Genomic DNA, 16,959 nt, shown 5'->3' with positions numbered 1-16,959 from the left:
TCCCCCTTTTCCTTAGTAGCCGGGGTAACCTCGCGAAGCACCAGGTTTCCTGGCTCGAACCTCCTTGGCTTGACTCAGGCATTGTAGTACTTGGATATCATCCGCTGGTAAGCCGCAACCTTGACCTGGGCCTGCTCCTTTTTCTCTTCTACCAGGTCTAGGTTTAATCGTAGTTCCACCCCGTTTTGTTGAAGTTCAAAATACTTGGTTTTGAAGGTAGCAACCTTTGTTTCTACCGGGATCACAGCTTCACTTCTAAAAGCTAACCCAAAAGGGGTCTCCCCGGTAGGGGTTCTTACGGTAGTGCGATTGGCCCATAAAACTCCGGGTAGTTGTTCAGGCCACAAGCCCTTGGCCTTTTCTAGGCGCGTCTTAATCATCTTCAATATTGTCCTATTCGTGACTTCAACTTGCCCATTGGCTTGGGGATGGGCAGGAGAGAAGAAATGAACTTTGATCCCAAGTTCATTACAAAAATCGAGGAACTGCTCACTTTCAAACTGCTTTCCATTATCGGTCACAATTACCCTTGGTGCTCCGAACCTGCAGATTATTGTCTTCTAGAAAAACTTTTTTACTTCATTCACTCCAATATGAGCTAATGGCTCAGCTTCTACCCATTTGGTGAAATAATCGATAGCCACAATTACGTATTTAGTTTGTCCCTTCCTTTGGGGTAAGGGGCCGATGAGGTCTGTCCCCCATTGAGTAAAAGGCCATGGCCCTATAAGAGGGGTTAACTTTTCTGCTGGTTGTTTTGGGACATTGGCGAATCTCTGATACTTGTCACATTTCTTCACAAACTCAAGTGCATCTGTCCTCATAGTAGGCCAAAAGTATCCTTGTCGGATAGCTTTATGCGCTAGTGATCTGCCCCCAGCATGATTTCCACAAAGGCCTTCATGTATGTCTTTTAGAATGTAATTTGCCCCATCAATGGAGACACAACGCAAGTAGGGTAGAGAAAATCCCTTCTTGTAGAGAACCCATCAACGAGGGAATATCTTGCCGCACGCATCCTAATCTTTCGTGCTTCCATGCGGTCCTGGGGTAGCTCTTCGTTCTCAATGTACCTGATAATGGATTCTGCCCACTCCATGCCGTGGGCCACCTGGTGTATTTTCTGTGGCCAATCCCAGACTGTGCTAGGCTCATCCAAATATCCCACGGGTATGGCTTTATCTTCCTCTGTGGTTGCCAGTCGAGCCAGGGCGTCTGCCTGCGCATTCTCTTCTCGGGGAATCCGGCGAATAGAAAACTTCTTAAAAAAACCCTTGATATCCTCTATTTTATGTAAATAGGTCTTCATCTTCTCATCATTGGCTTCATATTCCCCCTGGACTTGTCCAGTTATTAGTTGAGAGTTAGTATATGCTACTAGTCGTTCAACTTCCAAAGCTTTCGCTATCCTGAGGCCTGCTAGGAGGGCTTCATACTCTGCCTCATTGTTGGTTGCTTTAAAACCAAACCTAAGTGCATATTTGATGCATTCCCCATTTGGGGAGATAATTACTAGCCCTGCCCCACTTGCACTGGCGTTGACAGACCCATCCACATATAACGTCCAAGTAGATTCAGTTTCTTCCTGCTTATCTGCAGCATGCTCAGGCCCATCTTCTGGTGTGAATTCCGCTATAACATCTGCCAGTACCTGGGCTTTTAAGGCCGTTCGGGGTTTGTATTGGATATCGAACTCTCCAAGTTCTACCGACCACTTCATGAGTCGCCCTGAAGTATCAGGTTTGCGGAGAACCTGCCTAAGTGGTTGGTCCGTCAATACTATTATTGTATGAGCTTGAAAGTAAGGCCTGAGTTTCCTCGCGGAGATAACTAGAGCAATTGCCAACTTTTCTATCCTTGGGTACCTTTCTTCCGCCCCCCTGAATGCACGGCTAATATAATATACCGGTTTCTGGTTTCCATCCTCTTCGCCGACCAAGGCTGAGCTTACTGCCGACGGAGAAACCACCAAGTACAAATACAATTGTTCTCTTTGCATCGCCCGCAATAATAATGGTGGTGAAGTGAGATACTCCTTTAGCTCTGTAAAAGCTTGCTCGCACTCAGGGGTCCATGAAAAAGCTTTCTTGAGCACACGGAAAAAAGGCAAACACCTATCGGTCGCCCTGGAAATTAACCTGTTCAGAGCTGCGATCCTTCTTGTCAATCTTTGAAGTTCCTTGGTCGATGCTGGAGACTGCATGTTGAGAATCGCCTGGACCTTCTCAGGGTTAGCTTCTATCCCTCTTCTACTTACCATGTAACCGAGGAATTTCCCAAAAGAGACTCCGAAGGCACATTTACTTGGGTTGAGTTTCATCTGGTGTTTCCTGAGGACTTGGAACGTTTCCTGTAGATCAACCAGATGGTCTTGAGCTTTCAAGCTTTTTACGAGTATGTCATCCACATACACTTCCATATTCCTTCCGATTTGGTCCTTAAACATCAGGTTTACTAGCCGCTGATATGTTGCACCAGCATTTTTTAGCCCAAAAGGCATCACCTTATAGCAATATAAACCTCTGTCCGTGATGAAAAAGGTTTTATCTCTGTCTGGTGTGTGCATTGAGATTTGGTTATACCCTGAGTATGCATCCATAAAACTGAGCAGCTCATGGCCATCTGTCCCTTCTACCAACATATCAATTCTTGGCAGAGAGAAACTGTCTTTGGGGCACGCCTTATTTAAATCGATAAAGTTTATGCACAACCTCCATTTTCCATTGGCCTTTTTTACCAAAACAACATTGGCCAACCAGTCGGGATAATGAACCTCTTGGATGAAATCAGCTTTCATAAGCTTATTCACCTCTTTTGATATAGCCATGTTCCTTTCCGCGGCAAATGTTCTTCGCTTTTGCCTGATAGGTTTGAATGTAGGATCTGTGTTTAATCGATGCTCAATCGTAGTTAGATTAATACCGGGCATGTCTTCATGTGACCAAGCGAATACATCTTGATTCTGTCTGAGGAACTGTATAAGAATATTTGTGAAATCTGAGGGGAGCATAGACCATATCTTCACCTTTTTTGTTATATCAGTGTCATTCAAGCATATCTCCACCAAGTCCTCGATTGGCTTAGCCCAGTCTTGCTCCTTCCCTTCAACTTCATCGACAATCAAAGCCTCCTGCTGTCTCTTTTCTTTGAAAGAGGCAACATAGCATTCTCTGGCAATGGACTGATCTCCTCTTAGTTCGCCCACGCCATGCTCGGTAAGGAAGCGCATTAATAGGTGATAAGTCAAAGTGATAGCCTTCATCGAATTTAAGGTCGCTCTTCCTAGGATGACATTATAAGCAGATGGACAATCCACCACCAGGAAGTCGACCATGACAGTGACTTGTTTTGGGCTGGTTCTTGCAGTGACAGGAAGGATGACTGCTCATAGAGGATAGACCTTGTCTCCCGTGAATCCCACCAATGGTGATCTAGTAGGTCTGAGTTTCTCCTTACCAATTTTCATCTTGCTGAATGCATCAAGAAAAATGATATCAGCTGAACTTCCATCATCTACCAAGATTCACCGAGTATTATAGTTAGCGATCATCATGGTGACGACAAGAGGGTCGTCATGAGGTTGCTGCACATCCTTCATGTCTTCATCTGAGAATGTAATAACTGGATCACCTAAACGAGGCATCTTTCGATGTTGAATCTGTACTCCTACTTTACACACCTCAGATGAGCTTCGCATTCTCCTGGCATAGGCCTTACGGGCTGAGCTTGATTTTCCACTTCTTGCACACCCCCCGGCTATGACCCTGATCTCTCCTATTGGTTGTTGATCATGAGGGTGGTTGTCTCAGCCTGCTCTTAGTGGGTTAATGTCGGTTCTGTCATTCCCCACAATAAACTTTCGTATGTGCCTTCGGATCAGAGTCTCAATTTGATCTTTAAGGTTGAAGCAATCCTCTGTAGCGTGCCCATGGTCTTTATGTAACCTGCAATACTTATCACGAGGTCTCCTTGCTGGATCTGACTTCAACTTCAGTGGCCACTTCAGATATGGTTCATCCTGGATCTGCAGGAAAACTTGATCTATCGGCATATTTAAAGGAGTGTAATTTGTATACCTCTCCGCGTTCTTATAGCGAGATGCCCTTTCATTCTGGTTGACCATGGGTTTCTTATACTTGGTTTCCTTTTCATCTCTGATCGTCAGGGCCGGCCTTTTCTTGTCTGACTTCTTATCCTCCCCTTCTTTTCCCTTTCTCGCAATCATTGCATCTTTAGCATTCATATGTCTTTTAGCTCGAACCAATAACTCGGCCATATTGGTAGGAGGTTCCTCTGATAAAAAGAAGAGAAATCTTGAGATTTGAAGTCCTCCCATGAAGGCGGCTAGGGCCACCTTGTCATCCGCTTCCTCCACCTGTAACATCTCCGTGTTAAAACGACTAATGTAATCTCGCAGTGACTCTCCCTTCTGTTGCTTCACAGTAAGGAGGTGGGTAGCCGGCCTTCTATGCCTCTGGCCAGCAATGAAATGGCTCACAAAGCCCTTACTCAATTCTTCAAAGGTTTCGATGGTTCCTGGCTTTAGTTTGTTGAACCATACCCGTGCTGATCCTTTAAGAGTCGTTGGGAAAGCCCTGCACATGATCTCATCCGGCATCGCGTGTAAGTGCATAAACGCCTGAGAAGTCTCCAAGTGGTCGAGGGGATCTTTAGTTCCGTCTAAACTCTCAATTGTGGGCATTCTAAATTTGCTTGGCAAAGGGCATTTCATAACCGAGGGGCTGAATGGTAAATTGGTCTTCTGCACCAAACCATCTATGGCTGCAATGCCTTTTCCCTTCATGGCCTGCATCACACCCTCCATCTTTGCCTTGAGATCCTGCATCTCTAGGTCAACGTGGGAAATTTCCTCGGTCTTTTCAATGACAGTCGTGTCTTCATGGGGTCGGGAACTCCGTGGAAAAAAGGGGTGGATCACCTTTCTATGTCGGTTTCCCACCTGGCTTTGTTCAACTTCGGTCTCATGTCGGGGAGGATGAGTATCCTGCTCTTCCAGATTCCTATTACCCCTGTTTGGATTCGAGAGGTCTTGGCGTAACAAGCCCTGTTGAACCGGTGGAACAAGGTGTTGTAGGAGTGCTGCATTTTGTTGGATCAACTGGTCCATACCCTGATTCAGAGTTTGGACCTGCAGTTCCAACGCTGCAAATCGTGTCTAGTCATTTGGGACGTCTAGATTTTCACCCGACTCTTCCCTTTGACAAGATCTTTGCGACGGTGTTCCTTCGGTAACCATACCGGACCGCAAACGTCTATACCCAACGAGTAATAAATCGATTCAAGGGAATCGCTGTTCCCACAGACGGCGCCAACTGTTGAGGTTGAATTTCGCCGCGGTCTAGTACGACACCGTTTCCTGCAAAATAAGGATGGCAAAGTCAAACACCGGTGTGGTGCCAGCCGTTGACCCTCCGACGATCAAGTTAGTAAGGATTCTCGATAGAGAATTTTAATCGTAATTCGCTTAGTAGGAGTTTTTTTGTGTGTACCTTATTCCCGAATCGTCTTTGTATTTATAGTCACTTCCCTTATTCTTGATAAGGGAATTTCATCGTCCTTAGCCCATGGAGCCTACCTCGTGGAAATCCTATCCTTGATAAGATTTGAACTTACCCAATGACAAATCCTATCCTAGATACGATTTGTCATCATTCTTATCTAATAGAATGGTTATCCTTAATAACGAGATATTATCGTCTGAGAGTTGGAGAAATCTGGTGGCCGGTCAATATTTAATTCCCTTTTTCGTTAAGTCAAGATAGGCTAGGGTTATTTTTCCCTATCAGTAATTATGTTCATTAATCTGCATTGTAAAGGAGGGCATAGAGATTAGATGTTAGGATTATCTTGTTACCTATAGTAGCATATACTAAGGGTGCACAAAAAAATCGTGGAACCAAATTGAACCAGACCCGTGCTCCGATTCTGATTCTAAAATTTATTTCAACTACAACTTTCGTAGGCAAGTTTGAATTCAAAAAGGTAATTTTGTGAAATGTGTGTGTGAAATATTTACCAAATCCAGAAAAGAAAAAAAAGAAGGAAATAATTAATTTGAAAGAGGAAAATAATTCGTGGTTATGATTAAATAATTAAGAAAGGTAGTCTCTTTAAGGAAGTTGTAGTTGAAATAAATTGATGAACAAGGCCCGTAGACAAGTAGTGATGTACTAAATAGGGTGCAGGTAGGTAATAAATGGAATTAAATTCCACTGACATTTTTATTAGCTTAGTTATACTAGTATACTGTAATTTTTAGGGAGATGGGAATCCAATGTTGTACTACATCTGTGCGTGAAGGAGAAGATCAGGTCTTTATTTAATTTTTAACTCATCAAACTTTTTTTGAAATCGCTAAAAATCTTTTACTCTCTGTAATGCAATAAGCTGAGTCATAGTGTAATAAATTCGTACTGTGCATGTACTGCTTGCGTAGTTTTGCCTCTGGGGTTAGTTTAATGAAAAAAGCTTCACTTTTGACCAAAACCTGTAAGGGATTGGGCCCTTGATAGGCCTAGGTTCTTTTCTGGTCCTAACCCTTTTGGGCCTTTTCTGGGGTTTTTTTCAGCCCTGATTTCCTTGATGTGAGTTTAGCCTTTGGGCTTTTGCTGTTTTCCTGGGGAATGCCCACATTGCGTCTTTTCAGGTCTTCTATTTGGATTGGGATCCACAATTTTTCAGATTTTGCAAGGCTCAATCTTTGAGTTTAGTTTAGTCACTTTATTATAGTGTTGGCCCAAAATACAATTAATTAGATATTAAAAAAAAACTTCATTTCATAAGAAAAAAAAATGTATTTAATACTCTGAAAACTATTTTGGAAATAATGAAACAAATATTCCACTATTGTTTTTGAGTTTCTCTCCGCCACTTTAGCCTAAATTCATGTCACACATATTTTAGTCAATCAAGTTCATGAACTATATAAATTTCATACAAAATTGTATATTGTTAGTTGGTGCGCGCTTGAAATACCAATGATGCCCTTTGATTCACCAAAAAAAAATCTCCAAAGATGCCATTAAATTCTAATTTAAATTATGAAAAAAATTAAGGTTTGCTTGATTTGTAACTATAAAAACCGTTCTTAAGAATTCAAATAAAATAAAACAGTTTTCATAGAATAATAAAAGACAATTATCTGAAAACAGATTTTTTTATAATTGAGCTTTCAAAAACTGAACTAAGCCGAAGTTTTTGTACAGTTTTCTATTTTTTATTTACTGATAATATAAAACTGTTACGAGAGTTACAAACCAAGTAAGGCATAAGGCCTTATTGAAAATAAAAAATTGCAAAAAAAAAAATTCTATTTGGTTCAGTTTTTTAAAAACTCATTTATAAAAATGCTATTTTCAAATAACTGTCTTTTATTGTTATTATGTAAAAACTATTTTCTGTTCTCAATTTTTGAGAATTGTTTTTAGAATTACAAATCAATTGTACCTTTACTATCTTAGCTTGTTCAAATTAAGCACGAAGTTAGATTATTTAGTATCTATTACTTTGGCATCCCCACGTGGGCTCAGTTACACCTTTGTTTGCTGAGAAACTCATTACCCTTGAAAAAGAGAATAGGGAAAATTATATTAATCTTCCTTAGCGTTTTCATTCCGTGATTTATTAACAAAAATTTGTAAAATAGTAATTGTCATTTTCTTATATAAAAAAATAATAGAGTAAATTATATTAATCTTCTTCCAATCACTTTTGATCAAGAATTTAGGAAAAATTAAAATTATTAAATGTAACTTTTTTTAATAAATAATATTATATACGTAGTATATCAAAGAAACTTCCAATCCCGCGTCATATTGGCTCATGCAGACTAGTCCGCACGCACCACATCGACCCCTTCCTTTTGCACAGTAGAAAAAGTTTGTAAAGTAAAAGAAAAAAAAAAATCTCATTAATTTGGGTTTTTGAAATCCAACTTCAATTAATCAAATCACTGGAGGAAAGAACACGCCACACAAAGATCCGATCCAATCGTTTTAGTCGGTTTCTGATCATCAACTCCGATTCATCTTCTTCAAATCTGATTTTGTTCATCTGTTTAGAGCATTAATTTCCACCAAAAGGGGGTTTTGAATTTAACCATCCGTTCATCAAATTGCGGAGTAGCGATCACGCTACACAAAGATTCGATCGAATCTCTTTATTCGATTTCTGATCATCTACTCCGATTCATCTCTCTTCGTCAATCTGATTTTGTTCATCTTTTTGAGGAGTTTAGAGAGAAAGAGATGGAGAAAGTGATGAACATCTTGAAGCCCAAAGCGAACCCACAGCAGCAACTCAGAGACTGGCAGCGTCGTCTCCGCCAGGAGTGCCGCAACATCGAACGCCAAATCCGAGGCAAATTTCCCTCAAATGCTTTTTCTCTTACATTTTTACCCTATCTTTATACACACACACACACACAAATCAAAAAGTATCGCAACTGCATTGTTTTTATGTTATAGATCCTGATCTTCTTCTTTTTTTTTTTTTTTATATAATTTTTTATATGGTTTTTAAAATTCAGATATACAGAGAGAGGAGAAGAGTGTACAGAAAGCAATTAGAGAGGCTGCCAAGAGAAATGACATGGGCTCTGCCAAGGTTCTTATGCTATTCACCCATTCATCACCATTACATTAGTTTTTTTTTTTGGTTAATATCATATGTATTATAATTTAGAACTATAAAGATATGGTGAAATGCTGTAGTTATGTTACAAAGCTAACCAACTATGTGATATCTTTAGTTAGTATGTCATAGGCTTTCCCTAAATCTATAAATACATATGACTAGATCTTTATTCTTCACTCTAGACATTTCCATTAGTCTTCTCAATTAGTAAAATACTTTTAATGTTAACCTCTTGTACATTGATTCAAATCGAATACAACTTTTCTGGGTTCACTTTTGAGTCATAATCTAATAAAGGTTTGTAAAAATAATTATTAAAAGAAAAACGAAAATATAACTGGAAACACATACCAAACCACATTCTTGTCCATGTTTTCGACATTCATGAAAACAAGAATATTTAATGCAAAAATAATCAAGTTTACCCTATGGGTGTATAGAATAAAAATCCAGTGGTTTATTAACTTGGAGAAGCGTAACAGAAAACTCAAACTAAATCTTGATTTGGAGAGGTCTAAGTGAACTTCGTCTTGAAATCGTAATTGTGATTTATTCCTTCAGTAGATTTGCTTCTTCTTGATTTTCTTATGACTATATCACACGGCCTGTGATACTAAATTTGGGGGGTTCTTTCAGCTTGTGACATGCAGGTAGTATACAACCAATAAATAATTAAATATTATTTTCAAACTTCTGTTTTTTGTAGGTTTTATTTAACATTTTTCTTGTAAAATTTCTTTCAGGCACTTGCCAAGGAAATTGTGAGATCTAGACAGACTGTGAACCGTCTATATGAAAACAAGGCACAACTAAATTCAATATCAATGCACCTTGGGGAGAGTGTTGGTATGATACTTTGCAAATCTAAATTTTTTTACTCTTTTTTCCAAATCTAAACTTTTTGTTTACTTATGTGTGTGCACATCTCATCACCAATCTAAAGCATCTTTTGAATAAGTGTTCCATGTGTTTACCATCTTGTAGTGTACTATTTGGTACTGAGACAATGCATTCACCTGCTGCCCATCGATAAAGCAATTAATTATCTTTTATATTTAGTATTATAGCAATTGTATAAAGGCAACAAAATTGGTGTAAGCATGGTAAGAAAATTCGGTTTGTTGCCTTGTTTGATCAAGTTGAGGTAGGAAATAGCCACCCATACTACATAACTGGGACCAACTGATCATTCTACATCAATGGGTTGGGGGGGGCAACTTTGAACTATGAACTATGTAATTAAAGTTAGAAAACTTTATATGTCAATTGTAAAAATTCTTAAATTTGAGCTTTTAAAAATATAGTTAAAAGAGTCGAAGTTGTAAATTTACTAAATTTCAAGGAGACACAGACTAAAATTATTTTCAAATTCTCTATTTTGGGTCAATATACTAGTGTTTTGAAAAAAATTGGGGGGCCAATTGAAAATTTTAATGAATTTTAGGGGCAATACCTACAAAGTAATTAATATTTAGGGGGTATAATGAAATTTTAAAGAAAGTTTTTGGGGGCCATGGCCCCTGCTGGTCCACCCCTAGCTCCACCCCTGCTTGGGTGCTAATATATAATGGATTCTCCGTAGACTAGATAATGTCTATGATGCGTCGTCTTTATTAATTAAAATTGGAAGCATTATTAAAGGGACCACAGTCATTTTCAAATTGATCTGTCTAGTTGCCACTGCTATTCCTTGTCTAACATATCTGGTCATATCCAGTTTTTTCTACTTCACTCAAAAATATACTGTATGCATGATTGTTTCTAAGATTAACGAAAGGCTTTTTATTCTCCTTCAAAAATCATTTTTATAGACAATTCTATGTGTCCAGAAATCTGCAGTTGCATTGTTGGAAAGATATCCAGACATCTAGTGCTTCGCCTAATTTAAATGTGATTAGTTTCTTTCAACCTAAAGGAGTTTGATCTAAGTTCACCTAAAGCAAATGAAACAATCAGGACTCTAGTTAGATTGGCTTGGGTCATTTAATAGTAAATCGCTAAATAGAAAAGTTAAGGACTTAGATTGTAGTGTTAAATGTTTTCTTGGTGTAAATTCTTATGCAACCCTTATAATCAAATTTCTTCAAAGTTTAAAACTGTTCAAAATCATGAGAGAGAGAGAGAGACATATATTTCTTGTATTTCAACACACAACCTAATAAGCCTATGTAGGCTTATATAAAGGGTACAAGTCTTACTTAATAACACAAGGGCCCTATCAACTATATGTAATAACATATTGACCTAACACACACACACACACACACACACACACACACACACACATATATATATATAAACATTCTTACACTGCCCCTCAAGCTGGAGAATATATACCAAATAATCCCAGCTTGGAACAGATAGTTCTTAACCGGTTATGACCCAATGCTTTGGTAAACATATCAGCTAATTGATCTTCAGACTTCACGAATGGAGGAGAGATGTTCCCACATAATATTTTTTCTCAAATGAAATGACAATCAACTTTAATATGTTTGGTCCTCTCATGAAACACATGATTTGATGCAATGTGAACTGCTGCTTGATTATCACAGAACAATGGAGTAGGAGCTTCAACTGTCAACTCAAGTTCTTTTAGAAAATGTTGTATCCATGTCAACTCACTAGTGGTATGGGCCATTGCTCTATACTTAGCTTCAGCACTAGATCGAGCTACCACTGTTTGCTTTTTACTTCGCCATGTAACAAGATTTTCTCCTACAAATGTGCAGTAGCCTGTAGTAGATCTCCTATCTGAAGGAGAACCAGCCCAGTCGGCATCTGTAAAACCTTCCACCCTGAGATGACCATTTGATTTATATAGTAACCCAAAACTTGGAGCTTGCTTGAGATATCGGATAATCCGAAGAACAGCAATCCAATGTGGCATTCTAGGGGCTCCCATGAACTGACTTACAACACTAATTGCATATGAAATATCAGGTCGAGTGATAGTGAGATAAATTAATTTCCCAACAAGGCAATGAAATCTGCTCGGGTCATAAAATAGATCACCTTCATCAGACACAAGTTTTGTATTTGAATCCATAGGAGCATCAATCGGACGACCACCCAACATACCTGTTTCTTCTAATAAGTCCAACACATATTTTCATTGGGATAAACTTATATCCGTCTTGGATCTAGCAACTTCAATACTCTAGAAATACCTAAGTTTACCCAAGTCTTTAGTGTGAAATTGATGTTGCAGAAACAACTTCAACTTAGCAAAGCCTTCAGAATCATCACCTGTGATCACAATATCATCTACATACACCACAAGAAATATGAAGCCAGCTTTAGTGCGCTGGTGAAATACCGAATGGTCGGTCCGACATCCGTTAAGATCAAATTTTAATGCCGCCTCAGAGAATTTTCCAAACCAAGCCCGTGGAGATTGTTTCAATCCATACAGGATCTTTTTAAGGTGACAAACAGCGTGAAGATACTCCCCCTGAGCAACAAACCCAGGTGGTTGCTCCATATAAACCTCTTCTGCTAAGTCACCATGCAAAAAGGCATTTTTCTAACTGAAACAATGGCCAATGTCTATTAGCAGTAAGAGAAATCAAAACACGAATAGAAGAAATCTTAGCAACGGGGGCAAACGTCTCATCATAGTCAATACCATAAGTCTGAGTATAACCTTTGGCAACAAGACGTGCTTTTAAACGCTCAACGGACCCATCTGGAAGATACTTCACAGTATATCCCCAGCGACAACCAACAGGTTTGGCACCTGGAGGTAATGGAACAAGATTCCACGTGCCATTCTGATGTAAAGCATCCATTTCATCTTGCATGGCTTTCCTCCAGCCCAAATCAGACAAAGCATCTTGCACAGTCTTAGGAACAAATGTAGTAGATAACTGAGAGGAAAAACATGAGAAGGATGGCGATAAGGATAGACACTGGAGCATCCGATCATATGACTGGATGTTCTTCTCTCCTATCTGGTTTTAATTCTGTATCTCCTTCTCAAAGTGTTACTCTTGCCAATGGTTCATCCAAGGTTTCAGGTTTGGGGACAACTCAACTTAGTGATTCCTTGTCTCTCTCGTCTGTTTTATATGTTCCTCGGTTTCCCTTTAATTTAATGTCTATCAGTAAGCTTACTAAATCTCTTCAGTGCTCTGATACCATGTTCAAAATCATGAGAGAGAGAGAGAGAGAGAGAGAGAGAGACATATATTTCTTGTATTTCAACACACAACCTAATAAGCCTATGTAGGCTTATATAAAGGGTACTAGTCTTACTTATAACACAAGGGCCCTATCAACTATATGTAATAACATAATGACCCAACATATATATATATATATATATATATATATATATAAACATTCTAACAAAAACTAAAAAGAGGACATAAATATTCTAACTCCTATTTCTTGGGTTTGATGGTCAGCTGATATCTGCATCCATGGTAAAGTCATGAGTTCCATGCTAGTTTTTTGTTTTTGATTTTTGATTTTTGTTTTTGTTTTTGGCAGAAGTTCAAATAAACACGAACACCTGCACAAATGCCCTTTCCAGGGCTCAACCTCCCTTATACCAGTTTTCCTAATTTAATTTTGTTCACATGTTTTGTGAAGATGTAGAGAAATGAGTATAGCAGGTTTATCTTGGGCCTATTTGCTAACGGCAAGTAATTCCTACTTCTGCTTTGTCCAAAAGCAAAATCATGATTTTATTTTCTTGAAGCTGAAATAGAAAGTAAAATCAGGTTAACTAGGAAAAAAAGAGAGAGTAAAATCAGGTTTAATAATGCTCACTGTTTTAAGAAATTTGGAAACAAAACACAGAAACTGCGTGTAATAAATTGTGTTTTAGCTTTTGTTTCTTGAATTGGGAATAATACTTAAAACTTCTAAGTTGCAATTAGAGTCTTAAAATACTTGCATTCTATTTGTTAGAAATTGGAATTTCACTAAATAAACCTTATAAAAATAGGTTGAAATTGCTAACAAATACCTCATTATTCAATTACACGAACATCTCGGAGCACCAGTGACATTTATGAAAGCGGTATTTCCAACTTTTCTTTTATGGTTGTACTGAGAGTCTGAGACCAAAGTAGAAACTAAGGGCTCCTAATCCAATTCACATCCCAATTAATAGAACAGAGAACTGGGGGTTATTTTTTATTTTATTTTCATTAAGCAACTGGGGGTTATTTCACGAATAACAAAAATTAATTCCAAGATTCATATTCATGTCATGTATCCTATTCGCAGTAGCTACATAAAAGAATGGAATATATATATATATATATATACACACAACATCAAACATTGGCCTTTGTGTCAGCACCAGGCCTACAATTCCTGTACAGAAAACTTCATTAACGAAAGAAGGGGATTGTAAGAACATAAATAAGGGGAAGACTAATTGAACAAACCACAAGCTACCCAAGCTTCTAAGTTCTAACAATCTTTCTATCAAACAGCTGATGCGCATCGTCCATTTGTCCGACTCTGAGCTTCCTATACATGCCCATCAGTTGTAGTCTTGTAGATGATGTTCAAATTCCATCTGCAAAACATGAGTATGAACATATCTGCAGATTTCAGATTCTGCCATCATAGCACAAGCCCTTACAATCAAAGTGAAAGTAAACCCATTAGTCCCAACCCCAATTTCTCATCCAAAGATAAACCCGGAGACTCTCTTCATACTCTCCATCCATGTTCAAAATAAGAAGCCTTGAAGAACAACCATGAAACATGAAGGGCTCGCGCTATGATTTTTCAAGCCTCCAGTGGTGTGTTGGTCGCTGGTGGTTGAGAGCAATAGTGAGATGAATACGAGTAGAGAGAAGAATGAGTCCGGACATTGCAAGAATGGAGATGGAGAGAGAGTGATGTTGTTGCCAAATCATTAGTGGTCGTGTCCTTCGAAGTCGTCTGTCGCCAGTGGGTTCAAGGGATGAGATAGAGTAGTGAGCCAAGGGAGAAGACTTATTAAACAACAGGGCAATTTATGTAATTTGGCATGAACAGTGTCCCGTATGGTAACAATGCAGACAATACTTGTCAGAAGTATGGAAAGCATCAAAATGTCACTTTCACTTTCTTCATTAAAAGTAATTCTGATTTCTAAAAAGAGAAAACATCATTATTTTTATTGAACATTTTACTCTTTTTTATTTTTAATTTTTTTATTTTATTCTTTTTTTTTTTATAGAGTTGACAGCAATAAGCAGGAATTACTTCCTGTTAGTAAATGGGCCCTTCATTTTTACATTCATATGATAATAATTGCACAAGAATGAGTCACTGATTTGAATTTTCAATGGCGTGTATGATACTATGATGTGATGGTTATGATTTCAACCATGTAATGTGATAAGTAATGTTTGCAGTTTTAACCATTTGAACTAATTAATGAGAAGCAAGTGATCAATATTCTTACTGTTTGCCGTCTATTTTATCCATTTATTCAACTTTTTAGATTGGGTGTTTGGTTAAACCGCTTGAAATCATTGAAGATTTACTCTTTTTGAACTTACATGAGCTCTTTTATTATTAAAATCTTTGGTTGATTTTGCAGCAATTGCCCGTACAGTGGGTCATATATCCAAGAGTGCTGAAGTAATGAAGCTCGTTAATAACCTCATGAAAGCTCCAGAAGTGGCTGCCACTATGCAAGAATTCAACAAAGAAATGACAAAGGTATCTTTATTTATTTATTTTGAGTTTTTTTAAGGGAAACGATACTCTGGCTTCACTCTTGCATTGTACTTGTTTTTGTACACAATTGTTCTTAAAAAGTATTATCACACTGCACATTTATTCCAAAAAATACTCTTATTTTTACTTTTGAGGGTAATTTTGTCATTGGAGTGCAAGATGGAGTGGAATTTAGCTAGAAAAGAATCTTTATGTCCATTGTTAAGAGTTCAATAAGAGAATCTGCATAATCATGGTGAGAGTATGAAACACAATAATCTAGGCAAAAGTTGAGCTATGGGAAAACCCAGCAGTATTCGATACTTAAATCCGATTAAAAAATGGTGTGTAAATTATGTTAGGGGATACGAGTACAAAGCACAGTTAGGAGTGACTTTCTTTATTAACTTCTGAGCATGAAAATAATTTGAGTCTTGTGTCTAATATTTAGGCAGGGGTAATTGAGGAGATTGTAAATGATGCTGTTGACTCTGCATTGGATTCAGAGGATATTGAAGAGGAGACTGAAGAAGAAATTGAGAAGGTCTTGACTGCACTAGCTGGTGAGACTGCTGCTCAGCTTCCGGAAGCAGCCAGGAAGGAGAAATTAAAGCAACCTGCCCGGGCATCAGAAGATGTGGAGGTATGAGCAACCCATCTGCCATTGAATGTGTGTCCATTTTGGCTTCTCACAGTTTTGATTCTCTTGGAGGAAGCTACATATCATATATTATTTATAAATTTTGTAGGAAGAAGCTATAGCCGAAGGTGCTGATGATGAGGAAGAATTAGAAGAAATAAGGGCCCGCCTTGCCAAAGTTAGGTCATAATTTGAGCCTCTTTTAACATCTTCCCATGGCATCAAATGGAAAAGGTGACTACATTTACATGCACAAGGCCTCTTGTTCATTTTGAGATTGTAGCAGGTAATGCCTAATTTACCTGTTAAGAAGCGCCTGAAGGATATAAATCTGTATTATACAAATGTCTCCTTTATTTTGAATGTATTAAGTCGATTGTTATCTATGCAAATACAGTGCGTCGTTTATTGGTCCACTCTTTAATTATTCCTACGATATGAATTACCCTTTACATATTGAACATCCCTTTTCTTTTTTCCTATTAACCGAAGCAGGAATTAGCTGGTCCATAAAATCCATTTAGGAGATGAAATTTTCTTTTAAAGGTGACACTGTGACTTAATTGTGTGCTTTGAACCACCTGACCTACTTGTCATGTATTTGGTTGATAGTGAGTCCAAGCATATGATGCTTTGCTTATACATACCTTCCACGACCATTTGATGATTGGCACGAGCGTAAATTTCAGTTCAGTAACTTCTTGTTTACATTTCCTTTTTGTGTCTGTTTTACATATATTTATGTGTGGCCACACAACTCACAAGTGAATTTTAGCTGTCTGGGAATTTTTTTTTTTTTTTTTTATTATTATTATTATGATTTCCTTGGAAGAGAATCTCTTGGTTCTTTATTCTCATCTCATTTTTTGAATCATGGAGCTCTATCATCCAGGCATGTTGATTTCACCAACAAATCATTAGTATGACCTTACTACTAACAATTCTTAACTAGGTTTACTGTTGTCTTCCTTTGTGCCTAGTACATTCCAAGC

The 16,959-nt window shown here is 38.1% G+C and overlaps 2 protein-coding genes across 2 annotated transcripts; one reads left to right on the top strand and one right to left on the bottom strand.

Annotated features, from left to right (window-relative positions):
• Nucleotides 1–3,805: 3,805 nt before the first annotated feature.
• Nucleotides 3,806–5,128, bottom strand: LOC132269796 (uncharacterized). The gene has a single exon (XM_059771037.1). It carries the CDS (start codon nt 5,126–5,128, stop codon nt 3,806–3,808), a length of 1,323 nt encoding a protein of 440 aa, XP_059627020.1.
• A 2,711-nt stretch (nt 5,129–7,839) lies between these two features.
• Nucleotides 7,840–16,383, top strand: LOC132269608 (vacuolar protein sorting-associated protein 24 homolog 1-like). The gene is made up of 6 exons (XM_059770866.1): nt 7,840–8,379; nt 8,549–8,625; nt 9,399–9,501; nt 15,209–15,330; nt 15,779–15,970; nt 16,077–16,383. The coding sequence occupies exons 1-6, from the start codon at nt 8,268–8,270 to the stop codon at nt 16,155–16,157; spliced, it is 687 nt and encodes a 228-aa protein (XP_059626849.1). The 5' UTR covers nt 7,840–8,267; the 3' UTR covers nt 16,158–16,383.
• The last annotated feature ends 576 nt before the right edge of the window (nt 16,384–16,959 follow it).

This window comes from Cornus florida, unplaced genomic scaffold (assembly GCF_030987335.1).
Source record: "Cornus florida cultivar Cherokee Brave unplaced genomic scaffold, ASM3098733v1 CherokeeBrave_3.0.0_Hap2_Chr08, whole genome shotgun sequence".
In the NCBI taxonomy this organism is placed as follows: domain Eukaryota; kingdom Viridiplantae; phylum Streptophyta; class Magnoliopsida; order Cornales; family Cornaceae; genus Cornus; species Cornus florida.
Note: the sequence above shows the minus strand (reverse complement) of the source record. Positions and strands in the feature narration are given on the sequence as shown.